The sequence below is a fragment of the Asterias rubens genome, chromosome 14, assembly GCF_902459465.1.
Source record: "Asterias rubens chromosome 14, eAstRub1.3, whole genome shotgun sequence".
NCBI lineage: Eukaryota > Metazoa > Echinodermata > Asteroidea > Forcipulatida > Asteriidae > Asterias > Asterias rubens.
This window is the reverse complement of record NC_047075.1, coordinates 2,143,425-2,170,713: the sequence shown is the minus strand read 5'-3', so window position 1 is coordinate 2,170,713 and position 27,289 is coordinate 2,143,425. Positions and strand designations below refer to the sequence as shown.

The following is a 27,289-nucleotide window of genomic DNA, read 5'->3' as shown; positions in this document are numbered from 1 at the left end:
TGTGATCGTAAGCGCAGAATTCGGCGGTAAGCAGAGCCAAACACCATGACGGTTGACCCGCTTTAAACTTGAGCTGGTTTCAAGTTTGCACCCAACTGAAGTACTCAAAGGAATCCACGATATCGACAATTGGAAAAGTAATATTGATTGTTGGTGTTGCTGCAAGAGACTAGTGGTTGCACTCTACAAATGCACAATGTTTGATTGATTGATTGCTGTAAAAGGAATGGCACCAATAGTTTAACGTCAGGGCCCAATTTCATAGCTCTGCTTAGCGGCCGATTTTGTGCTTACTGTGCAATTTCTATTTCATAGCGCTGCTAGCACACGAAAAGGCATGCTATCCTTCCGGTGCTTACCACACAAAAACAAATGATGTCACAATGCAAATCCAACGTAATATGGCGGCCCATTTTTTCTGCTAACCTGTGAAGTACACTAAGGCTTAAGCAACTGTTCTGCTACAGTAAGCACGCAAATTTGCTTACCGTTAAGCAGCGCTATGTAATTGGGCTCTTTTCTCAAATGACATCAGTAATTTATTACTTGTTATTTCTTTTACCTGCAATAATTAGTTCATACCTTGCAAAATGTCATGTAAATGTTTTTATAACCTCTAAAGGAATTTTTTGCACAAATTTAATTTAAAATGGTCAATGCTGGAAAGATTTGTCAATCTTATTCTAAATAAATAAAAAGTTTATTAAATTAACCTGTTTTCAGTGTGTTTAAATTTTTTTGAAGGAAGTTCATTCTGCTTAAAGATGCTATGTCAGATTTTTGGCCCCAAACATTAAAAAATATATATTTTTTTTGAGTGAATGGCATTTCAAAAAAAGAGTATCACCCGCTCTAACGAAAAAAAGTTAAACTTTTACTTTTAATGGTCAGGAACCATGGCAAAAATTAAAAACGTTTCTTATAAAACACATAAGAATTGGTAGACTTTTTCGAGCAGTAGCTCAAATGAATGCTTGTAAGTTTCTCGACCCCCATCAAAATACATATTGACTGAATTTTAAATCAAAACTCATCCCGGGGACCTGACCCACTTCTGGGTCAAGTTGACTCGGGTACTACAGTAAATTCTTGGTCAAGGAATTTGAAACATTTCGGGTCAAAATGGATCGGATCCACGGTCTGCATGGTCAATTCTTACCCTGGAGATTTTAGAGAGCAAAACAAGGAATAACTTAAAGTATTCCATGATAATAAAATTATTAAAATTAAACAGGCCCAACAGGCTAAAGCTGAATTGATCATGGAGGTAGAAATATTGATGAACTACACAATCGCTTTCTAAAAGGGTGAAGCATCTCATGTTTTAATGGAACTTGCGCCTCGAACAAAGACTACGACCAGCCCCAAAATAATTATTACCACTTTGTTTGCCAGCGCAAGATTGGCTTATAAACCATTTAGTCCATTAATTCACTAATACACAAGCGACCTTAATTAACACAAAGGCCGCCGCACATACACCCTTTTTTAACAGGTGTTGTGGCCACGTCAATAACAAAATACGTTTCCGTCAATCTATTACTTTGTTATTGTTAATTTCCCAGCGCTTTATTTTAATTCTTTGGTAGAAATAATATCTGCCTGTATCGCTACCAGTAAATGAAGTAATATAATTTGTGAGATCCCCAAAAATCAATATCAGTTATTTTGATTACCGAAATAGAAATAAGCCAGATGATTATGATATGTTTTTAAAGATGCAAAATGTGTTTTTGGCTAGCAGGCTTTATGGAATGGGCCCCCGCATTGGCTCAACCATGACACAACTAAACTTCATTCTCACACCCCCACATCCATGGGTCGGACAGAAAACACCTTCGTTTTAGTGGGTTTAGAAAAGTGTTCACAACTGTTATGTTCCTGGCTTTGTGTACTTTTTTTCTAAGACCAACTTGTAAACAAACCACAGAAAGTATCGTCACACACACAGAACTCTATTCTCAGACAATAAACAAATTTGTGTCCGACAAGTTACCAAATGAACTCTAAGAAAGCACTCCGTATATATAAATAGCACTCTGTGAACTTTGATGATTCAATGCGAAATCTCATTAAATTCGGAGAAACACAATTTTTTCTTAGTCATCGCTAGCACCACCTTCGGCTGTGTGCGGATTTTCGTGTGACACACTCGACTCTCGAAGAGGCCTGCTACGTCACGACCCTCATTAACATAATTAAACAACATGGCGGATAGAGGCAATGCAAGCCGAAGCACTTCCTGAGTGGGTTTTGAAGCGGTTTCCTTCCTCCTTATTCAGTGAGCCCTCCTCCCAAACTGGGCCAAGATGACGGAGAGGTAAGTAGACGTATACCCTGTTAAAACTTTCCCGTTGAGGGGTCCGTAACTTGGTTAGTTTGTGCTGGAAGTGTGGAATTTTTGGGACCGTTTTTTTTTTTGACATCGTTCATGTGTCTTTTTTGGGTTGTACCATTTTGGTTGGCCGTTCATTGACGTGGTGTGTGTGTGCTACGTCAATGTTTCCCATGTGTTTATGTGTGGTAGTTTTAGAATCCCAAAGGGCGGATATGGTTGGGAACTGTATTACGCATAAACTTCCTGTCTTAAAAACCCAGATATGTTTTGGGAATATTTTAAAGGATGCACTGTCGACACATTTAAATTAATTGTTTCTTTTTAATTTGATGTTTTTGTTCTCTCTTCATGCTCATATTTCGATTGTCCTGGATTAATTTGGACTTTTGCTTTTTGTTTCATGTTTTTGTTTTGTCAGGATATTTTTGTAAAGTTATGCACATAGTTTATTCTCATTTTGTCATGTTCAACAGCAGATAGAATGGAATATTTTCCGTATCTGGCTGCCTTTTTTTCAATCTTTATGAAATAAAATTAAATACTTTTTAACTTAGTATTATTAGATAGTATCTTTACTCAAGTCAAATGAGACATTGTTTTGGTAACAATGATGAAAAAGTGGTGGCCAGATATGGACATTTGTTCTGATGCACTAAATCATGACACAGAATAAAATTGTGTACCTAGTTTACCATTATTGATGAACTCATTTGGAAAAAGAACAACATTAGCTTTTAGTTTTATAAAATCATTAATGTTTTCCCAAAACATGTGTCAAATTTAACGTGTAAAATTGATGCATATTTTTCTTATAAATAAGGTAGTCAACCTTAGTCATTTCCAACAACTTTTATCAATTATAGTGCTCCCTTTGTATTAAAAGTTCACGACAAAATCAAATTGCCGCCCGACAAGCTAAAATAAAAATAAAATCCCGAACATAAAAAAAACAAAAAACATTTCAACACATGGTAGAAAGCCACAAACACTTGATTTGTGAGCAACGTTCTGTGTAACTTATCACCCAGACAGAACCTGAGCAACCCGCGACTTTTTACAAACATCGGCTTGTGCTCCATATGTGGCTTCAGGCCTCTTTCATGTTGGAAACACAGCCCCAAAATTGATTGTTTTAAATAGTGTCATGCTTTAAACAACACAAACATGTCAAGACCAGGACTCGAACCCACACTCTGCTGATCAGGTTCATCAGATCTTGAGTCTAGTACGCTTGACTGCTTGGGGGACGACACACCCCCGATAGCTTTTGCTTAGCAAAAATAGTTTACCAGCCAGAACACCATACATTTACCATTGCTGTGACTGGTACCCAGGTAATTTCTTGCTTAGCTAAGGAATTTGCTAAGCAGAGTTTTCTTCGTAACAACTTTATGAAATTGAGCCCCGGCCTGATAACGTACAGTGGGTGCATTCGATTAACTTAACACAGGAGTTTTCAGATTAGCCATCAAGTGATACTTGTTTCTGCACCGGTGCCAGCCGCCACAGACCCGGCTCGCGACCCAGCTCAGGCTACCCTCTGGTGGCTACCACGAGTGTAAACCCTGGGGTCGATTTCACTAACGCGTTTTGGTCATCGCAAACGCCGAAATCGATCGCTAAATCTAAAATCCATCGCAACTTAGCGATGGATTTTTAGCCGACGATTTCACTAAAACTTAACGATGAATATACTCGTCGCAAAGTTTTATTTAGCGATGACAATCTTGCGATGACATGTTAGTGGTCGCAAAGTAAAAGTTCATCGCAAACTTATGACACATTGCGCCATTATGTGCTTATAGTTATAGCGGTGTACGTTTTGACGTATAAATTGCCCGTGATTTAGAGTAAAATGAGTGGCGCTACATTATTTTAGTCTTGCGGTCTTTTACCTGGTAGACTCAGATTGCCGATGACAACTATCAGCGACGCAACTGCAGCAAAGAGCCCCTTAATATCGGTAAAAAGGAGATACTATATGGGTTCGATTATTTTAACCATAATTTTTAGAAAAAATGTGTAATGTATTGGCAAATTGACAGTGTGAAGCTATATTATTAGACAGATATGTCAGAATTTTCATCAACCCCACCGTAACAACAGATTTACGAAAACTGTTTATTAAAATCTAAAATTATAATAGAGGCCATAGGCCTATAAATGCTTTAACCCTTTGTAAATGAATGCCTAAACATCGTCCACAATAGTTCGTAGGCACCAACATGACAACGACTTACATATAAACTGCACAATGCCATTTCATTTCGAGCGACGACCGACGATTTTGTTGCGGGATGTCAAAGGTCACTACTATTAGCCTCGTACAAAAACTTTATTCCCCTTTAACGTCATCGCAATTGCGATGACTTTAGTGAAACGCAGAATTAGCGACATCGCAATTGCGATGGATTTGAGGTTTGCGATCTCATCGCAAGTGTGTTAGCGATGATCGCAAACATAGACGTTAGTGAAATCGGCCCCTGGTACACACGGGGAAGCTAATCGAACGCAACCAATGTATGTTATGAATGATGCTAAATGTATGAATGTAAAATGAATAATGTTTATTAATACCATTCCTTTTTAATATTTTTGTTTCATCTGCAGGGTGGAATGGGTGGAGATTATCGAACCCAAGACCCAGCGGCCTATGTATGGCAACCTGAGGACCGGGGAACTAGCCTGGGAACCTCCAGTCAGCGCCAAAGTGTAAGTGCAATCCATCTTGTAATCAAAATAACCATGCACCAGGTTGACGCTATGCTGTGGTCCAGTGCCCAGTTTCATAGAACAGCTAAAGCCTAAGTAGAAGCTAAGCACAAATTGATTATGGTTACCAGATTAAGGTTACCAGCCAAAATAGTACATGTATCACATGTACTATTTGTAAGTGGTATCCTGCAAATTGTTTTGCTTCTTAGCTTAGCATTAATTTGCTTGGACGCGAGTAGCAGGTCTCTGTGGGAGACTTCGACAGTGATGTTGGAGGGTACAAGAGATCTTCAAGACAAGGATACACCTTTTAGAGCCCTTGCAATACGCGCAGCGTACTCCGTGCCTATCCTGGGTGTCATTTTGGGTGTCAAAATCGGATACAAACATGCACAAAAGAGAGTTGACACCCAAAATTACGCTCATTGTTCGGAGGCGCGTATTGTGTAAGAAATCAATAGCTCCCCCTTGCATAACGTGAAACGCTCCAGGATCGTTGAGAATACGCGCATGTTTTTACGCACAATGATCTGCCTCCTTTTTGGGAGTGTGACTTCGTAATATGCTATGGGTCTATAGCGATATGGACGTCACCTAAGGCTGATTATTTACAGATGACAGTTTTTGAAGTTGCTGAATTATAAGACAAATTTATGTACACCTCATAAAGGTTTACAAGGTGATGCGGCACATTCAGCAGCCACTGCCAGACTCACCGGACTAACCCCTTCTCTTATTGATATTCAAAGTACTGTATGTATCTGCCATGTTCTTTTACATGCATTGCACAACTTGTCGGACCAATGAATTTTACGTCCCATCCCAAGGACGGAATTGGAATTGGAAGTAACACAAGATCTTTGACCCACATCCAAGGATACACCTACATGTACGAGGATTATTGGATGCGATGCAGTGTCCTGAAGATTTCTTGGTAGACAACCAAAAGTTAGGGTGTGGCTCCTTTCAGAGAAGAGTGTTGTAGTTCATCTGTAAGAAAAATAAGTGGCACGAATGCAACCAGAATCTGAATGGTGACAGTGGAATATCTTGGTTTTTTTTTACAAGTGTACACATGTATTGCATGTGACATCACTGACAGTGACTAGTACATGTAGCTCTTTTGTATACTGCTTTAAGTTGCCAACCAAAATGTATTGTATGTAACACTATGCAATTGTTGCTCGCTGTGACGGGGTCCATGGCGTTTTGTACACCCCAGTGGGCAAACACGAGGCAAATTTTGTATACCTTTGTAACATTGTTATTCCTCTTCTCGAAGTTCTGTTGTCTCCTTCAAACATTATTACGATGGAGTGCGTTGTCTAAAAAGCAGACGAACAAAAAACATTTCCTCACTGTTCCCTCGAACTCACGGGTGTTTCGTACACAGCGCTGGAAATCGACCAACCCTGGGAACGATCGAGGTGATGTACACCGGTGTACATCACTTTGCATGTTACCCGGCCCGTCAAGCCATGTAACATGCGTTTTTGTTGTGTGTCACATGATTGGTTCTCGACCAATCAAACTTCACAGTTTGTAACCGAGGTAGAACAAAACTGTATATAACACTATTGGTTGGCAAACGCCATAAAGTTGTGCAATAGGCGTGAGCAAGGTCTACTGATATGAGTATTCTTATTTGGACACCATGTTTTCCAGTTGGACACCCCGTTTTTAGTTGGACATAGTTGTTTAAAATTGGACATTCTGTGGCCAATTTTAAACAACCTTGTTAAAATGTTGACAAACTGTTTTTAGTTAGGCTTTGTTTTCAATGTGGTCATCCTGACACACTTGTTTAAATATTAAATTGGGACATTATGTTCTTAATTGGTCACACACTTTTCAATGTGGTCATCCTGACACACTTGTTTAAATATTAAATTGGGACATTATGTTCTTAATTGGTCACACACTTTTCAATGTGGTCATCCTGACACACTTGTTTAAATATTAAATTGGGACATTATGTTCTTAATTGGTCACACACTTTTCAATGTGGTCATCCTGACACACTTGTTTAAATATTAAATTGGGACATTATGTTCTTAATTGGTCACACACTTTTCAATTTGGACACTTTGCTCTTAGTTGGACACGGTTTCCAATCGGGCAAGAAATTCAGAGCAGCTTGACCTGATCAGATTGATGCAGCCTGCATGGCATAATATGTATGACGTGTATGTTTATTTTATGCATTGAAATGGGGCCAAGAGGTTTCCACCACAGATATGTCAGATAGAATAACACTGGTCGTGGTGCAATGTTGACTGACAGTGAAATGACAAGGGTTCACTTTCATGAAGCCTGTCAGCACAAAAACTTGCTAAGCACAACAAATTTATGCTTACCAGAAAAGGGAAAGCTACCAATGTAAGAACAGGATAAAGAAGGACTTGTGCCAGTTTAGGGTTTGCTCATTGGGGCCATCACTATACAAATTATGTACAAACAAACGCTGTACTAAAAATCGAGATTTATAAAGAAAAACATTGAAGAAACTGCAAACCAGTTTTAAAAGGCCCTCATAGTTTTGCCACCCACGTACAGGATAATAGCTCTACGAAGCTGTCCAAGCCATGAAGGCCTTGGCAAAAAGCTAGGTTTGTTATTGTACATTGGGCCCATCCCTATGATACGACATGTATGTAAATGACTGCAATGGGCTCTGTAGTGTAATGAGGTTAATGACTTCCACGCAGTACATGTGTCCAGTGTCTGCAGTAGCATGTACCGCATGTATGACACATATCATTGCTGCGTAGACTATTTGCCAGGGGGATGCACACATACAGTGTTACATGAATGTTGATCATATTTTGCACATTGCGGGGTTCTCCCCATGCGCTGCATACGTGTCGATATAAGACATGTAGCTATTTCCCACCATTGTAATATCATTTGATACATGTAACATGTCAGGAAATAATGTGTAATTTATGCACTTAGCCAATATGTACATTGCCTACATTGCGTCTGTATGTGTACATGTATGTAGGTTGACTTGATGTGTGTCATTCATGTTCGTGTACACGGGTTGGCTAGCCCCACTTACAATCACATCATGTACCTACTGCATCACACATTACGTGTACAATGTAGATTGCCCATCTCAGATTGTACCTCATTCTATTTTGATGTTGTAGCTTGTAAAACACACAGTAAGGCCTACACATTACAGTTGTACACGATGTGTTACATTTATAAATTATGTATCACACACATGTAGGTTGGCTAGCCCAGGGGTCAAAATTGCCACTAGCCCGCTAGCCAGGGACTACCAGATTTACAGCCGGGCTACTGATTTGTCCAGTTTGATAGCCCGAAGGGCTAGTGGAAAAATTATGCAAAAATCTCATAACAAACAATAAAGAACTGTGCTATTGTATAGGTTGAGCCGTTATGCGAGACATAATGTGTCTTTCGGGCTACCAAAATCTCCTTAGGGCTTACTATAAATTCTTGGTTACTACATGTAGCCCTGCTGACTACCATGAAAATATGCTTAATTTCGACCCCAGCTAGCCCCACTTTTTCTCCTTGGTGCATGTACCTGGATGCAATACGTAATCACGTATGATGGTGTCTGAAAATGTAAAAAATCTAGATTGCCCAACTCAAATTGTGCCTCTCTCTATTCCTAATGTTAACGTACATTGCGGAGAATCTAATGTGATTGATTGTCAGTCTGAGAGTGGTAGCAGGAAATCCTTTTAATGGTGTCACTTCTCTTTTTGCCTGGGCATTAATTGCTCTGTAAAACTGTACTTGACGATGGATATCGGCGAGATTGTGTATTGTGCAGATGTCGGCCGATTTCATAAAGCTGTTGTAAAAGCAGAAAATACCGCGTCGGGTCTGTATGCTTTGCTTTTGAAAGGGCAAGGGCACCGAGTCATCTTCTCCTTAAGGGCGTCCTACCATGTACAGTACATTGTAAATTTATACTTTTATGTCATAGCGTTTCAAGGGCACCAAGGGGGCATGGAAGCAATCGTTGTCTCCGTGTCGTATCAGACCTGGGCCCAATTTCATAGCGCTGCTAAGCACACAAATTTGCTAAGCAGGAAATGTCTTCGTTGCTAAAAACAGGATTACCAACCAAATTTCCATTTGTTGCATAATATGCTTGTTACTGGATGTATCTACAATGTAGCTGTTGTTTGCTTTTATCTTGAAAATCACGTGGAAATTTTGATAGTAATCCTGTTTTTATCAAGGAAGAAATTTCATGCTAAGCAAATTGTTGTGCTTAGCAGCTCTATGAAATTGGGCCCTGCCGCTTGTCAAACTGAGTGCCCCACCAGTCACAATCAATGTAAATCTAATAATTTTTGGCTGGAAATTGGCTACTATGCTTAGCGAGTTTTTGTGCTTACAGGCTTTATGAAATTGGACTTCATGACTCTGCTTATTGTAAGCAAAGAATCAACGCTTACAGCTAAACAAGGAATTCCGGGCTTGCTTGTTGATTCCCGACTCTGTTTACCACCATCCTCTGTTTAGCTTGGCCCATTATTTGTGTGTCCTCTACAGACAAACCCCTCATAAAAATTATGGTCATCATAAATACAGGAATTCTGTTATTCAAAATAACCATTAAAATCAGTATTAAAATATTTTCAGTGATGTGGCTGTATTATTTTTTACAGCTTTCAATAAATAATACAGTGATTTGTATTAAAGGCAAAGTTTGGCTTCGGAATCATTCGATCTTTTCAATCCTACAATACATTGTACATGTACATACATACAGATTGTACGTGTGTACGTGTACATTGTACAGTAGGCCTATTACATGTAAATAAAAAACCTAACCTGTGAAAATTTCATTTCAAAACATGCTTCCGGTTTTGAGCGGATACAGGAAACATTTGTAGGACAACACCATCTGAGTTACTGCAAATTTATTAAAAATTTGGGGCATAAAAACAGATACATTTTTTAACCACATTCTACTTCAGAGTGAAATGTTTCTCAAAATTAGACTATCAAAAGCTGCTGTAGGCTTCTAACCAACAGTTTTATTGGCAAAAATTTCAAGAGTGATTACCAAACGTATACCTTCCCTTTAACTGCACTAAAAATAACTTAGTGTGACCGGCCAGTAGCACATGACTGCACATCCATTTATCCTTACACCTACACAACTGCATGCGCTGTCATGACATTGGCTGGTAACAGTGTATGTACATTGTAGAACCTCTGCTCTGATGGGGCCAAATAAAATTGAAGGTTACCCGACCCTTTTTTTTTAAAGGAGCCAATTTAACAATTTTTAGTCACTCTAAATTTTCTGAGTATACATGTGTACAGTGCTTATTACACATTGATGCAGGCCTGTATCAGGCCTGTATGCTTCGTTTTTGAAGGGGCAAGGGCACCAAGGCATTTTCTCTTTGGCAAAGGGCACCCTATGAGGAAATTGTAAATTTTTACTGGAGCATTTCAAGGGCACCAAGGCAATGGCAAGGGGCAACGGAGGCAATCGCCTCCGTTGCCTCCGTGAAGTATCAGGCCTGCTGTATGCTTTACTTTTGAAAGGGCAAGGGCACCAAAGCATAGTACTGTACATGTAAAGGTCACTCTATGAGGAATTTGTACCAAAGGGGCACCAAGGCAATGACCAGGGGCAACAGAGGCAAGCGCCTTCGTTGCCTCTGTGAAGTATCGGACATGTCATATAACCTCCGTAGCCTCCATGAAATTCCAGGCCAAATGCATTACCCTGTCACTCTATTTGAGAATTTCAAGGGCACCAAGGCAATGATCAGGGGCAACAGAGGCAATCACTTTGTTGCCTTCGTGAAGTATCAGACCTGTCATGGCCTGCATGAAATTACCCTGTCACTCTATTTGAGAATTTCAATGGCACCAAGGCAATGATAAGGGGCAACAGAGGCAATCGCTTTGTTGCCTCCGTGGAACTTACCCTGTCACTCTATTGGAGAATTTCAATGGCACCAAGGCAATGATAAGGGGCAACAGAGGCAATCGCTTTGTTGCCTCCGTGGGGTATTAGACCAGGGCCCAATTTCATAGCGCTGCTTAACGGTAAGCCAATCTGCTTAAGCCTTAGCGTTATTTCACAGGTTAGCAGAAAAATTGGGCGGCTATATTGCGTGCTTACCATGGATTTGCATTGTGACGTCATTTCTCATTAATCGTTTGCTTATGGTTAGCAGCGCTATGAAATAGAAATTGCACAGTAAGCACAAAATCGGCCGCTAAGCAGCGCTATGAAATTGGGCCCTGTCATTATGGCCTGCATGAAATGGCCTGCATGACATTTCATGCCTGATGCAATACCCTGTCACTTGGTTGACGGATTAATGAACAAAGATAATGTACTGTAAACATGGTAAATAGACGGGAGGGTTGATACTGTGAACCGGACCTAGTGCCCACATTGTTGCAATTATTTTAAGAGGGTCCAAAATTCGATCCAGCTGTGACATGTTAAAAGCTCCCTACGTGGATGACACTGTCTTGATCATAAACCGGAAAAGGGAACATCAACGGTAATTAATAAAATTCTGCCCCAAATTTTAGATCATGGAGTCAAAGGGCAGCTAATGTACAGTGTGAATAGGTTTCCCGTAGCTATAACTTTGTAACGCACACAAGGTTAGGGTAAAACAATTACTTGATTTAGTGTTCCCCTCTTGCACAAGTTGCATGATGATGTAGTGCGATACGCCCAAACAAAAATATTATTGTTATCGTTATTTATTTTTTTAAATAGGATTTTTCTTATACATTTTTTTTCTTTCTTTTCTTAGGAGAGTAGGGCACTTCAGATTAAATTCACACCAATCATAATTATGAAGAAATATTTAACAAGAAACATTTTATATACGTAGAATGGCCTAGATTGCACAGTATTAGTTTTTTTTAAATGTACAAAGTAAAAAACTAAACGTAAAGTATCAGCAGAGAAAAACAGTGAGTGCTGATTGAATTATGTAGGTTGAACGAAACAAGAAATGACATGCATACATTGGTACTGATTGTTAGTGTACTATCAGGTCTTCGTTCTAGTGTGTAAGGGGCAGTGCAAGGCATTTTATCTTTTTAAAGGGGGCTCCACAAGAAATGCAAGCATGCATCCAATGTACATTGGTACTGATACATTATTTGTAGTAGGTCTTCCTTTTTTGTGTATAAGAGGCTGGGGTCGATTTCACAAAGAGACCTCAAATTCTAATTCTGAGGTCTCGAAATCGAATGCGTGGAAAATTACTTCTTCCTTGAAAACTATGTTACTTCAGAGGGAGCCGTTCTCACAACGTTTTATACTATCAACAGTTCCCCATTACTCGTTACCAAGTAAGGTTTTATGCTAAAAATTATTTTGAGAAATTTCCAATAGTGTACACTGCCTTTAATGATACAACCTGGGAAGTTGCGAACTTACCCAGTCAGTTTCCCTTGTGGTTTATTACTTGATAAATTGCACACATGATGTATGCATGCACTACATACGTAGTACGCATGTTAAGTTATGTACATGTACATGAAATGTTTTATACACGTGTGTACAGTACATTGTAATCTAGCTATAGATCCAACATTACCTTTATTTCATGGTGCGTAAAAAAACTTGTCAAGGATAAATTTTTTGTCCCTGAGTTTTTTTTGTCACTCTCCCCATTTTTGTTTTGATTGAAATAAAAGCCTGCGCACAGCTGGTTGAGTACACGCAACATTCCAATCGTCCCGTGTTAATGAATTAACCAGTCCCTCCACTTGAATTGTCATCAAGTATGTATAATTTGGTTTGGAAATCGGGGTTAATTCATTTGAGGACTGGGACAAGTCTTCTTTAATTACAGTGAGCCACTTCTGTATTTGGCCATCTTGGATATTATTGTGAAGACACATGTTCGTAGTTGTAGGCCCTTATCAGGCCTTGAACTGCCCTCTTGAAGGGGCACAGCAATTTTTCCTCTGGTAGGGGCATTTCTATGAGGAAAATGTAAGTTCGTATTGGAACCCTTGCAGAGGGCACCATAGCAAGAGTACAGGGCACCACGGTTGAAGGGGCACAGCAATTTTCCTCTGGTAGGGGCATTTCTATGAGGAAAATGTAAGTTCGTATTGGAACCCTTGCTGAGGGCACCATAGCAAGAGTACAGGGCACCACGGTTGAAGGGGCACAGCAATTTTCCTCTGGTAGGGGCATTTCTATGAGGAAAATGTAAGTTCGTATTGGAACCCTTGCAGAGGGCACCATAGCAAGAGTACAGGGCACCACGGCAATTGCTGTGGTGGGTGCTGTGGGTAATATGATAGGCATGCCTTAAATGCTTTTAATAAATTACACACAATGTTTTATTATTTTTGGGGGTTTCACTGAAACTACTTTTGTTTAAATAGAAGAACTACATGTAGTGAACCAGGGGTCGATTTCATGAAACGCTAGGATAAATCCTATCTCGAGTTTGGACGAATGACCCGTCCTAACTTTTTTTTTCCCAATGGGTTATTAAAATTCTATTCAATTCGCTGCCAGCAGCAGAATTACATGGACAGTTACATAGTTAAAAATTTGGAGTAAAACATTACATTACTATTTAAAATTGCCTAAATCTTACACAGAAAAACTGAGAGGGAGAAGTACTTAGGATGGGTTCAATTCGTCCCACATCTTCGGATGTCTGGAAATTAACTCGTCCTAAGTCCTAAGATTAATCCTAAGTTAGGAAGCGTTTGGGTGAAATCGACGACCACTGAACCAAACTTATAATGCTGATATCTACAGGTAGGGCCTGCTGTCTGTCTGTAGGTTTGTTTGTTTATTTTGTCTAGATCTGTTTGTTGATCTTGTTCTGTCTAGGCTTCCCACATCAAAACCCCTGTGTTTTGGGGATTTGCCTGCATTTTGTCTCCTGGTCCAAGTCATAAAGCTGTTTAAAAGCCATTTGACACTTTTGGTAAACAGTATTGTCCAAGGCCCACACTTCGTGTATCACATCTTATAGGCCTATTATAAAATAACAACCTGTAAAAATTTAGGCTCAATTGGTCATCGGAGTCGGGAGAAAATAACGGGAAATCCCACCCTTGTTTCTGCACGTTTCGCTGTGTCATGGCATGTGTTTAAAATAAATCTGTAATTCTCGATATCGAGAATTGATATTGTTTTAATGTTTTCTCAAAAAGTAAAGCATTTCATGGAATAATATTTCAAGAGAAGTCTTTCACCATTACCTTCTGTAAACCCTGTAAGCTATTTGTAATCTGTGAACTTAGTAAAAAAAAAATTCTGTACCGAAAGTGTCCAATGGCTTTAATAGGAGAAAATGCTGCAGTGTAAACCAGTTGCTGTTTACAGCAAGATTTGTCTGTACTTGGGAACTCGCCTACATGTACATTTTCTGTTTTTCTGTTTTTCTAATTTTAAAATCTTTGTTTTCCCTCACCAACCTGCCTTGACAATACATAATTTTCTCCTCTCTTTTGTATTTGATTCCGTATTATTACTGTACACTTTACTTAGAAATTATTGGTTTAGCGTTTATTGAAATAAGTGTTATTGGAAGGAACGAATCAGTTTTGTTTGAATGAAGTCTGCGAAACTGATACTTGCATGCACACAAACGAAGGCATTATATGTTTGTAGACCTTTGTCTATGGTTTGTCAATAAAGTGAAACTGTATGACGTTAATAGGCCTAATGCACTTCTTGTCTCAAAGAGCGTACGATACTCAGGGACAACTGGAACTTACAGCAGGGATGGGAAAATTTTTGACTTCTGGTTGAGTTCAGACTTTTTAAAGTCTGCCTGGTTAACAAATATTGCAATAATTAATGTTGGTTAACAATAATTGAACGAGTGATTACCATACGCCAGTGTTTGAGTGAGGATGTTGCATCCATACAAAACCTAAAGGGGTTGTCACTATCAAAATGTTGGTCCTCAGGCAACCTGTACAATAATATGAATGTTGTACTCTGTGGTAAATTCATTATACAATATTGTTTTGTTATACCTTGGTAATATTAATATTCCTCTTCTCGAAGTTCTGTTGTAATCTGAAACATTTACGATGGAGTATTCATTGTTTAATTAGCAGTCGAACAAGAAACAGTTCCTGACTGTCTCGAACCCGCGCGTGTTTCGTACAGCGCTGGAAATCGACCAAAAGTGGGAACAATTAAGGTGATACACCGGTGTACATCACTTTTCATGTTACCCAGCGAGCCGTGCATTAGGCGTAGCGCGCACCTTTAGCCATGATACATTTGTATTTATTGCACGGCAGGTGATTGGTTCTCGACCAATCAAACTTCACAATTTGTACAGTAGGTATAACAACACGTATTGGCAACTCCCATGATGAGAACATTGACTTCTAGTTGAGTTAACAAATACTGCTTTTTAAAGAGAACTTAAGTAATTTCACGAGTGATGACCAAACGCCAGTGATTGAGTGAGGATGTCGCATTCATACATGGGGGTTGTAAATGTTGGTCCTCTGACAAAGTGTACAGTAATATGAATACGTACTCTGTGGTGAATACATCATGTTCTGATGAACAAATTTGACAATCTTCCGTTTTTTCTTGTTGAATGTAGTTCCATATATCTCCCTGATTGCAAGATGCAATGTTGGCAGCCATGTAGATGATGCAGTCGGGCATGCATCTTCTCTGTGATAAGCCGGTTTTATTGTCTTCGATGTGTCTTGCACTTTCCTCTTTTTTGTTTCCCTTTTTTTTTGCTGGGGGGGTGGGGGGGGGAAGCGGGGTACCAGTTTATCAATTTGGAGATGACATCCAAGATCCAAACCCATTGTTCGTTGTAGTTTCCATCATCTGATAATCCACGCTTCACTGGCTTCTCATCATGAGGCAGAAAAAGTGCAGTGAGTAAAATTTCACATGCAAATAAACACTTGTTCTTCAATCAAATAAACACACAAACCAGAGAGAGAACAAATCTTTGTGGTGGCCCTTACAAAAAATAATTTTGTTTCCTGTAGTACAGTGTAGCCTGAGCAAAAATATTATTTTTCTGCAAATCCACCAGACAAGGGCAAGTCTTGAAGTTAGTTCTTATAGGGGCACAGCAATTTTCCTCTTGTGTGTTGTAAGGTGTACTTTTATTTGAAAATATTAATTTGTAGTGGAACTTTGCAAAGGGTCAGCAAAAGCACAGGGCATCACGGCAATGGACCGTTCTGGCCTGTCAATCAAACTGCGCGTTCACCCATTTGACCAATCACAGCAATGATTGTGGTCGGACAAACTTGGTATAATTGGCACGCGCGGCAGAATCGTGCAGAATGTCATTGGGAGTGCTCGTACACGTGTCTTGCTCACGCGCGCGGTGGGCGGAGCTTAGTGGAAAGCCGGAACGGTCCATTGCTTTAGGTGCCTTGGATTATTTTTCACGGCCTGCAGCGGTAATATTGCACCAGCTCTCCCAAAAAAATGAAGGTCTGTTTTTCATAATGTTTAATACTCTACCAGGGCTATACAGTGTATGCTTTATTTTTGAAAGGGCAAGGGCACCAACCAAGGCATTATTTTCTTGATAAAGGGCACCCTATGATGAAATTGCAAATATTTTGTACTGTCAGAGCATTTCAAGGGCACCAAGGCAATGACCAGGGGACACGGAGGCAATTGCCTTCATTGCCTCCGTGTGGTATCAGGCCTGCTCTACCCTCTTTTCTTTTCATGGCATATCACTGGAAACCTTAATATTTTTTTGTTAGGCCTGGTTAAAAAAAAACTGAAAGGGAGATACATGAGTGTACTGTTTATGTTTACATACGTAACTACATGCTGTACAGACGTACCATGCCTGTACAAATAAACAGAGATTGTACTAGCATGAACAATCAAGGTATAAAATAAACACAGTCCCATTTGTTTTGAAAATATATTTAATGTCATTTATACCTGTTGTCATTTGCGGTCACTGTGTTTCCGTTCTATGAGACTGAATAAAATTTAATGACTTTGTTAAAGGGAAGGTACACGTTTGGTAATTACTCAAAACAAATATTAACTTAAAAACTGACTTGGTAACGAGCATTGGAGAGCTGTTGATATGTAGTATAAAACATTGTGAGAAACGACTCCCTCTGAAGTAGCATTGGTTTTGAGATAGAGGTAATTTCTCACTAAAATAATAATAGACTTCTAGCTAGAAGTCTTTTATTCATAGAAGTCTTTTATAATCTGAAAGCACACATATTCGTCCAACAAGGGTGTTTTTTCTTTCATCATTTTCTCCCAACTCCGATGACCAAAAGAGCTGAAATTTTCACAGGTTTGTTAGTTTATATGTTGAGGTACACCAAGTGAGAACACTGGTCTTTGATAATTACTAATAGTGTACATTCCCTTTAAATGAAAGTCTCATTTTTGCTTTCACTTGACTACATGTTTTTAAAGGGTCTTTGAATTTGGTAATGACTCTGAAAATTAATGACAATAAAAACTTACCTGGAAAGAAGTACCTTTGAAAAGTATAGACAATGTTCTGTGGTTATAGGGGAAAGATCTCACTTTTTATCCCCCAAAATTTGAATCTGAAAAGCATTACTGACAGTAATGCAGGTAAGCTGTTTCTGCTCGGCGGTACATGGCCCAATTTCATGGCTCTGCTTACCGCCAAATTTTGCGCTTACGATCGCGTTTCCCCGCTTACTTGCAAGCGTCAAATTTCTGCGCTAGCCTTGTAAGCGTAGAATGCCTAGTAACGTGAAGTACGCACGCGCAGAAGCTAAAATTCGCCGCTAACATGTGAAATACGCTTGCCGTAAGCACAGAATTCCCTGCTTACCGTAAGCGCCGATTCTGTGCTTACGGTAAGCAGAGCCATGAAATTGGGCCCTGGTCTCTGCTCAGCGTTTTTTTGTGCTAAATTTTTTTGTATGGTTTTTTTAACAGCTTTTTATTTTTGTACAAAATAAAGATCTGAAATCTTGGAAAAATCTGAAAATCTGAAAATGCGTCTTCCCTTTAATATCGGTTCGCTGAAAACCTTATAACTATATTTCCATCTAATGCTGGGTTTCGCTTTTTGATCTGTCGCCAACAAGTTGTACTCTGTGAGTGTCGGTGCGTAATGTAATGTACGAGCGCTACCTCGTTAATCAAGCAAGTTGGAAACCTAATTAAGGAATCGATACTGTAATCCACACCTCTAATTACGGGTGGGTATGATTTGCAAGGTACACAAACTGTGGAACTTTCACTCTGTGTACAGTGTACGTGTATGTAAAGAGAATATAGACTACACGTGTCCATGAACTGTATTTTATAATGCAGAGTACTTTAGCATTGCTTACTAACTCAAAATAGGACTAGTCTTAACTTTGTGAAATCCACCCCAGACCTTGTAAGACATGAGTAGGATTTGGACGTAAATTATTCTAGAAACTGAGGTTTGTGGTAAACACCATTGTAAACTGTGGGTGTGGAGTACAGGAACATATGTAATAGAGGAACAGGTTGCAAGCATAATAATTATCTCCCTAATGAGTTGTGGTTCTAAAAAAGAAATTAGTGGTTTACCGACTCAATGTTTGGAACATTTGGCTGTCATTATCTTTCGGCTACAAATGTGTACATACCAATGTACATACTTCAGTGCATAGGATTTGAGGCATTGCATGGTGAGGTATCAATGGTTTGCGGTAACACCATGTTTGTATCTACTTGCCAGGTAGAGTTTGTTGTTTGAGAACTGTCTTTCTTTATTCTACTACCGCGGAGTAGATTGTTCGGGTGTGTGGGAGACTTCTCAGTTCTGAAAAGAACTGTCCTGCTTTTGAACTATTACCTGGGCGGATGGTATAGAAATTAGGCTTGGACTACTACTTTAGCTTAGAGGATCATAATTTACTGTACTACCGCGGAGTCAGTTCTTGGGTTGGTCTCAACGTTTGGACTAGCTTGCTCTAGTCATCATTGGGAGACAGTGCAATACGGTACACTTGTAGCATCATGTCACTGCACCATACACACTGTGATCGTTTGCTATGAATTGTACATCATAAAGACTACAATGTCATACAAAAGCATACTGGATTGTACTGTTCACTAATCCTTGCAGATGGATTAAGGCTGCAGGATTTAAGAGATAATCCAGATTTTGCATTTCAGTTGATACCCATTCTCCGATTTGCTACCATGTAGGGCAGATCACTTTCTTCAGGGAGGCGTGTTAAATTAAAAGCTTGTGACGCAGTCACGACATTGGGATTAGATTTTCTGTACATGTAGTAGATTGTTTGGACTCGATAAATAGATTACTTTAAAAAAAAAATTGGAAAAAAAAAATGATGCGACGTCCAAAATCATAGGGGGCAGGAATGAGCAACAAGTTATTTAATTTACTTGGCTTTAAGGGGTGAGCATGACTGGGAATGGATGAGCCTGACTGGGAATGGGTGAGCCTGACTGGGAATGAGGTTGAACAACATGTAGAGAGTTGCTGGAAAGAAAGCAGTCAACCACAAAGCCAGTGAAAGTCACCCCCTCTTTAAATGGGATTGTCCTTTTACTGAAAAACCAACACAGAGAGTGATTTGCCAGCAGGGGGACTGGTGACTCGTCTTTGTTGTCAATGACCTTATTAGGCAATCCCATGTTAATGGGATAACCCAAAACCAGTAGTGAGGCAATGGGTGCAGAATTCCATCTGGGTAAACATTTTGAAGTTTTAATCCAACGACCATGTGTTGAAGAAAAAATATATCTTTTTTGGCGTGTGTTAGCGACACTGGACTGCCACATTTGTGCCACTCCAAAAGTAGCATTCTGAGAATAACACATGACGACATTTGTACTGTCAAGAGTTCTATTTCAGCACATGAGTAGCACGGCAGTATTAGGCCTACATTAGAAAGACATTGTATTCTCCGATTCAAAAATGTTTTACCCATGAAAACAAATTCTGAAAAACTGTGATTAAATACATGTGGCCCTAAAAAGTCTATCAAATCCTGCATCATACACAAGAACTGTATTGTAGGTCAGCCCTTGTTTTCAAATATTTTTCTACACTCTCCATTTGGTCAAATACATGTGTATCAATATCACCAAAGATTTTAACATTGTAAGCAGTTTCCGAAACAGCAGTTTGAAAAAAAAATGCTGTTCATTTAAAAAAAAAAGTTAGTTTTTCTCAGAACCCAGATTTTTGCTTGTGTGCAGGCATGTTTTCTTCCTCACTTCAGTCTAAATCCAGTCTGCGTTCCAATTTGTTTGTCCTTGGAAGTCAGAAAAAATGTGATTAAAAAACCTGCAAACCTATTACATGTAAACCCTACACTGTATACATCATAAACAAGTAGATCTGCCCTTTTACTTGGTAAAATTTTCACACTTTTTTCCAAAGTACCAATGCCTGTGTAGGGCAAACTGGTCACTTTATAAAAGTGCTGTCGTTGTGTGCATTTCGTGCCAAGTTTATCAGTCAGCACGCACCACTATTTGCATTCTCCGGAGTAAAAACAAGTATAGATCATGTAGGTCTAATGTAAAGATACATCTCACATGTAAGATCCCGAATTGCAATGCATTAGTGACAGCTCCCATAAGAAATGATGTATGCAAAGCCATGACTTCCTAATCAATGAAGGTTTTTTTACGTAGTATCTCGTGAGGTCTCTCTCTCCACCTCAATGGGATGCAATGGAGTTTGAATTACTCTGTGCAGCCCTCTTCGACAGTGTGGGTGTGCGGAGAGCACTTAGCAGAGGGGAGGGGTGGGGCTGGGGGGGGGAAGGGGTTAGGGGTGTCTTACGTAGGAGGTGTAGTATTTAGGAGACTGTTATTTTGTTGGTAAACAGGTTTCAGTTTTTGGTCTTGTCTTGTCATGTTTTAAAGTGATGTAACGGCCACATTTTAAGTCTTATTATAACATCAATTAAAATGGAAAGTATTCTCAATAATGCTTTATTGAGATGTTGTACATGTACAGTACTTCATCTAGCCAAGTAAGTTTTTATTGCCATTCATTTATAGAATGGTTACCGAACATAGACCTTCCCTTAAACCCAATCAGAGGAAAGTCTTCTTTGTTTTGTTTACTACCCTGAACGGAAGGCAAAGGAAGAAGGAGGAATGGTGATTAAACCACAAAGTCAACCTATCATCACAGACAGTGAAAGATGGAAGGTTGTGTCTAGGAGCAAGTAGGTCAGACGTAGATTGATTAACAATGATGTCTTTTGTCTGGCGTGGTGTTGTACACGTATCCGGTTGTACACATCTCCTATTCTCATGTAGTGTGCGGAGTGTCCATCCAGGCATCTGTGTCTGGTCAGTGAGTAACATCGATACCCTAGAAACATCATTCACAAGTGTCTGTGACATCACCGGGGCTCTTCTTTACAGACGCTGGGCCTCATCAACGGAGGAAACTAACAAACACTCTACAGTCACTGTCGTTTTCACGCAAAACATTTAATCTGTAGGCCTACTTTTGATTAAAGGTACAGGACTGGGATTTTACGAAGGCCGTGGCCTCTGTTGCCCCTGGTCTTGGCCTTGGTGCCCCTTCAAAGTTTCCCTTAGACTTTAAGATTTCCAAACGGAAGTGCCCTTTTCAAAATGAAAATGGTATTGTTTGCTCAAAGATGAAACTCCAGGCCCGAAGGTAATGTATCATGTGATCGACATGCTAAAAACTGTGCATATTTTTTCACTATTTCTCCTGAATCACACAAAGGATTAATCCAAAGTTTTTACAGCTCGATATTTCATGTACATGGTTGATCACACAAAACATGAACACTGTGTGAGACTATTTTGTCAGCTCTATCAATCCTGCACCTTTAAAGATAAAAAGGAGTGAACCTTGTACCATGTTATTAATGCATTGCAGGACGCCTCAATAGTGCCATAAAACATCAAGCGTTGGTGAGAAGTCCTTTAAGTCGCTTTTTGTCTCGCTCCGTGTTTGGCTGTAGTTAATGAGTGTAAAATCTGAAGAGACAATTTCTGGAGTGCAAACTCCAAGTATTTTTCCTTTTGCTCTGTCATGTCTGTCACTTTGATGTGAAGCAACGTGCTACTGTGTGATTTAATAAATGCTATGCCAGTGGGCATCATTAGTAAATGGAGTTTGCCCCTAATTAGTGAGGATTTAATTAGGGGGAGTTGATTAGACTAGTCTTTATAAACATTAGATAGGCTTAAATGTTTCTGGTGCTCAAATAATTGGCATTGCAGTATGTGTTTGCATGAACTGCCGAGGGATTTGTTTGCACAGTTGTTGCTGACATGGCTATTAATAAGGGAATCAAAGTGTCTTGAATCAGTTTGAAAGGGTCCCACGTTTGGCAAATTGTCTTCATGAAGGGGCACTAAGTTTGTTTAAGAACCTTGCAGAGGGCACCACAGCAAAAGCATAGGGCACCCCAGCAAAAGCACAGGGCACCACAGGGCACCACAGGGCACCCCAGCAAAAGCACAGGGCACCACAGGGCACCACAGGGAACCACAGGGAACCACAGGGCACCACAGCAAAAGCACAGGGCACCACAGGGCACCACAGGGCACCACAGGGCACCACAGGGCACCACAGGGCACCACAGCAAAAGCACAGGGCACCACAGGGAACCACAGGGAACCACAGGGAACCACAGGGAACCACAGGGCACCACAGCAATTGCTGTTGGTGACGTGGGGTTATTTCGAGGGCTGCTCTGTGATGGGTTCCATTGGTGTTGTACACCCTCGGGGGCAGATGTCACCAACAGCTTTGGTTCAAAACGTTACTATCTCGTATCGCAATGTGATAACGACTCTCTGCAGTATAAGCTGGAAATCAAACCAAGTATAGTAACGCCCTCTGTTGTTTGAATTGATCCATATAGTAAGGTTTGTGCTCACACCATGTACATGTACATGTAATGATGATCTCTAAATATGTTGGGGTGGTTCTGAAAAGAACCGTTGGTTTCAACCCGACGTTTCGATCAGTATGCGCTGATCGTCTTCTGGAGAATTGATCCAGTCTGTGCGAACTGTACGAACGATACATGTAGATAGTGACGCATTCGGTTGTTGGAATTGATCCATGCTAAGGTCTTGGAACCAAGACTATGGACCCTATCCTATCACCAGGTTTATGGGTCTATTGAGGTTTATGTACTTTTTAAATAACACAATACACTTGGGGTCAGATGGCAATGTCGGCCTTGCCTCGGGTGCCATTTGCCCTCTTGTGTGTACAAAACACCACAGATCCTAGTCTTGGTTCAAGGCGTTGCAATCTTTAAATGTAATGTGATCACCCATCTGAGGGTGCGCTTTTTGTTTTAAATTCATTTCGGTTGTTGACTGCCTTTATGAAAGCTGGAAATCGAATCAAGGATACATGTAGTTACGCCCTCTGTTGTTTGAATGGATCCATAAAGGTTTGTGGTAACACCATGTAATGATAATCTTTAAATGAGTTGGGGTGGTTCTGAAAAGAACCGTTGGTTTCAACTCGACGTTTCGATCAGTATGCGCTGATTGTCTTCTGGAGAATTGATCAAGTCGGTGCGAACTGTACCAATGATAGATAGTGACGCATTCGGTTGTTGGAATTGATCCATGCTAAGGTCTTGAAACCAAGACTACATGTATGGACCCTATCACCATCTATACCGGACATTTCAATGTATCAAAATCCCCCTCAGGACCTGGGAATGTTCTTGTAGAGGTCTGTAAACTCATCTCATGTTTTTTGATCGATCGTTTTCAATTAGACGTCTTCTTTTGAAAAAGTTCAGAAAGGAATGTAAGGAATCTGAAGCTGGCTAGACGAACACCAACTGGAATGGACGATGTAACACTCTTTATTGAGAAATGTTTCAACATTGTTTCCCTCTTTCTCTGTCTTTATTGGTGTTAAAGAGTCTGGGTACTTTGTGTAACACAAAACACAATGTCCCCAGATTTTTAATTTAACTTTCACAGTTTACAGATAACGGTAGTAGAAGGCTTCCCTTAAATTATTACTTGCTGAGGTACTGTAGTTTTTGAGAAATGAGTAAAACATTGTCACGAAAATACGTTTTTACTTGCTAAAATAGTTTTTCGTCTCACTAAGACGTTTTTTTATTTTTTAAATATAACTTGTCTTAGTGCATATAATTTGTCTTAGTGCATATCGACTGAAAATTGTTGGTATCAGCACGTATCCCGTGCGTATCGTCCCAACACGCAACATGTAGCTTGTGCATTTGGAGAACACTGATATCGAGGCAATTGTGTGGATGTTGGTGTGGGAATTTGCCTCCTTCCAATGGCTTCCTCAACATGCTCTTGTGATAATTTGCCAATGCTCATCATTTATGCACTGTGCATAGAGATGACCAATTAGGGGACCTGCCCATGCGTGGCATCCTTCAAGCTTTGACTTCGATAGATTTACATCCACAAGAAGATGACAAAATCAAGAATGAGAGTGCATGTAAGATGCATAGATTTTTAAAGGGGCAAGTCTTAAGTGATGTAGCACCTTTGAGGACTGTCACCTTTAACCGTTTTTCATCAGAGGACTCGGGGTTCTCCCAAGGATTTTCAAAAACTGGGGCATTCTGGATAACAAATATTGAAGTTTGGCCAAAGGATGCTAAATTGAAATTGAGTGAACTTCGGAATGTTTTGTATTTGGTTTGTTTTGGTTTTGAATGCCCAATGTGCATTCTGGAGCCATCCAGCCTGCGGCTTTTGTGTATTCCAGACCTACACTGTACTATGTACTAATCTGTTGAGTATACTCTAAGTACAAATGTATCTCCTTGATTGTTTATACAAAATCTCCCGATTGCAAGTTGCTTACATGTTGGCACTCTGCCGTCCCAACGCTTTACTTGATACCCAATATAGACACATCATTTACCGATTTATTTTGCAAAGGGTACAAACAACATTAAACAAATGTTTGCACGTTTTTGAAAGGGCAAGGGCAAGTGCACCAAGGCATTTATTTTCTCCTTGGTAAAGGACACCCTAGGTGTATGAGGAAATTGTGAGCATTTTTTACTGGAGCATTTCAAGGGCACAAAGGCATTGACCAGGGGCGCAGAGGCAATCGCCATCGTTGCCTCCGTGAAGTATCAGGCCATTGGAAAATCTTAAATTCTACGGGAAACTGTTAAAGGGGCACCAAGACCAAGACACGGGGCAACAGAGGCCACATCCATGCCTGCTATTCTGTTGAATTTACATCTTATAATTCTAAATATCTGTACAAAATCTCACCGGATGCAAGATGCAAGTTGGCAGCTCTTCCGTCCCTATGGTTCACTTGATACCCATACAGCCACATCATTTACTGGTTTATTACATCTGCAGATAATGATACTAGGAAGGTAAACCATAATATCTATAGGAAACTGTTGATGGGGCACGAAGGCAAAGATCAGGGGCAACAGAGGCCATGGCCTTCGAGTAATTCCAGGCGTGCAGTTTAGTGTAATTCCAAATATCCCCCTGATTGTTGTCCAAAATCTCTCGGTTGCAAGATACATGTTGGGAGCTCTGCCCTCCCTTCTTGACTTGAACCCAAGTACATGTAGGCCAAGACCAGGGCAACAGAGGCAATGGCCTATGTGGCTTTGTGTACATTTTACTGTAAATCCAGGCCTGCTATTCTGTTGTTTTCTAAATTCAGTGTGTCTCCCTGATTGTTAAACGAAGTCTCCTCGCTTTCAAGTTACGTACATGGTTGCAGCTCTGCCCTCCCTTCTTGACTTGAACCCTAGTAGGCCAAGACCAGGGCAACAAGAGGCAATAGCCTCTGTGGCTTTGTGTACATTTTACTGTAAATCCAGGCCTGCTATTCTGTTGTTTTCTAAATTCAGTGTATCTCCCCGATTGTTAAACAAAGTCTCCTCGTTTGCAAGTTGAATACATGTTGGCAGGTCTGCCGTCCCTACGCTTCACTTAATACCCATATAGCGACATCATTTACTGATTTATTCCATCTGCAGACCACTAATGATACAAGGAGGGTAAAGGCGCCGAACTTGTCATTTCCTTCGGGAGTCTCCCCTCCCTAATATCGTTCCTTCTCTCTCTTTATTATCGTTTTTCGTTGTTTGACATTTTGCCGGTAATTTCTGATGAATAATACAAATGATTAAAGGTATTGACGATGTGACCTGTGACATCACATGTATACAAAAGAGACACAGAGCCTGGACTTCCTGCAGGCATGCTTTGTATATAGCTCAATGGAAGAAAACATAAAATCTTATATTTTATGGAGATTGCACTGTCTAATTCTTATCAACTTTTGATATGATGAAAGGGGGCGCATCTCAAAACTTGACCAGCTTTTACTTCACAACCTTGGTTTTATGTGGAAATATGTATGACACAAAATGTCAACTTTCCCATAGGACCAGTGTAGTATCTTGCCTGCCAGAATACTCAAAGAATGTACAAGGTCACACTTATTGTAAACAAGGTTCACATGGTCTATTAAATAGGATGAAAAACGTGGTTTAAATTTAGCCTGAAAGCTGACTGCTTTACGAAGTTCATACTTGCAGAGATGTGTTTTCTCCATCTTTAACCGACTCCTGCGAAACATTCGCAGTGAAAACGGAGCTGTGACATCAAAATTTGCTTTGCATTCGCATTCGCTAAATTGCCTCAGGTTTGTTTTTTCATGAACTAGGTAAAATGGTTGATCAAACATGAACACTGTCTATGTTCCAATCTAATATCTTTAAAAAGGCAAGCTCTCTGGAATATGTATTAGAGGGTTCGACGATGAGTTTGCCTCCTGAAGGAACTGTGTATTAGAGGGCTCGACGATGAGTTTGCCTCCTGAAGGAACTGTGTATTAGAGGGTTCGATGATGAGTTTGCCTCCTGAAGGAACTGTGTATTAGAGGGTTCGACGATGAGTTTGCCTCCTGAAGGAACTGTGTATTAGAGGGCTCGACGATGAGTTTGCCTCCTGAAGGAACTGTGTATTAGAGGGTTCGACGATGAGTTTGCCTCCTGAAGGAACTGTGTATTAGAGGGCTCGACGATGAGTTTGCCTCCTGAAGGAACTGTGTATTAGAGGGTTCGACGATGAGTTTGCCTCCTGAAGGAACTGTGTATTAGAGGGTTCGACGATGAGTTTGCCTCCTGAAGGAACTGTGTATTTGAGGGCTCGACGATGAGTTTGCCTCCTGAAGGAACTGTGTATTAGAGGGCTCGACGATGAGTTTGCCTCCTGAAGGAACTGTGCCTTGAGTTTTGATT

General features: G+C 40.1%; 1 protein-coding gene across 3 annotated transcripts in view; it reads left to right on the top strand.

Moving 5' to 3' along the window:
• Nucleotides 1-2,218: 2,218 nt before the first annotated feature.
• Nucleotides 2,219-27,289, top strand: part of LOC117299307 — a 72,043-nt gene continuing 46,972 nt past the window's right edge. For all 3 annotated transcript variants that reach the window (XM_033782812.1, XM_033782811.1, XM_033782810.1), the window contains exons 1-2: nucleotides 2,219-2,320; nucleotides 4,949-5,050. In XM_033782812.1, the coding sequence (XP_033638703.1) occupies nucleotides 2,310-2,320; nucleotides 4,949-5,050 (113 nt within the window). In that variant the 5' untranslated portion in view covers nucleotides 2,219-2,309. The remainder of the gene's footprint in view (nucleotides 2,321-4,948; nucleotides 5,051-27,289) is intronic.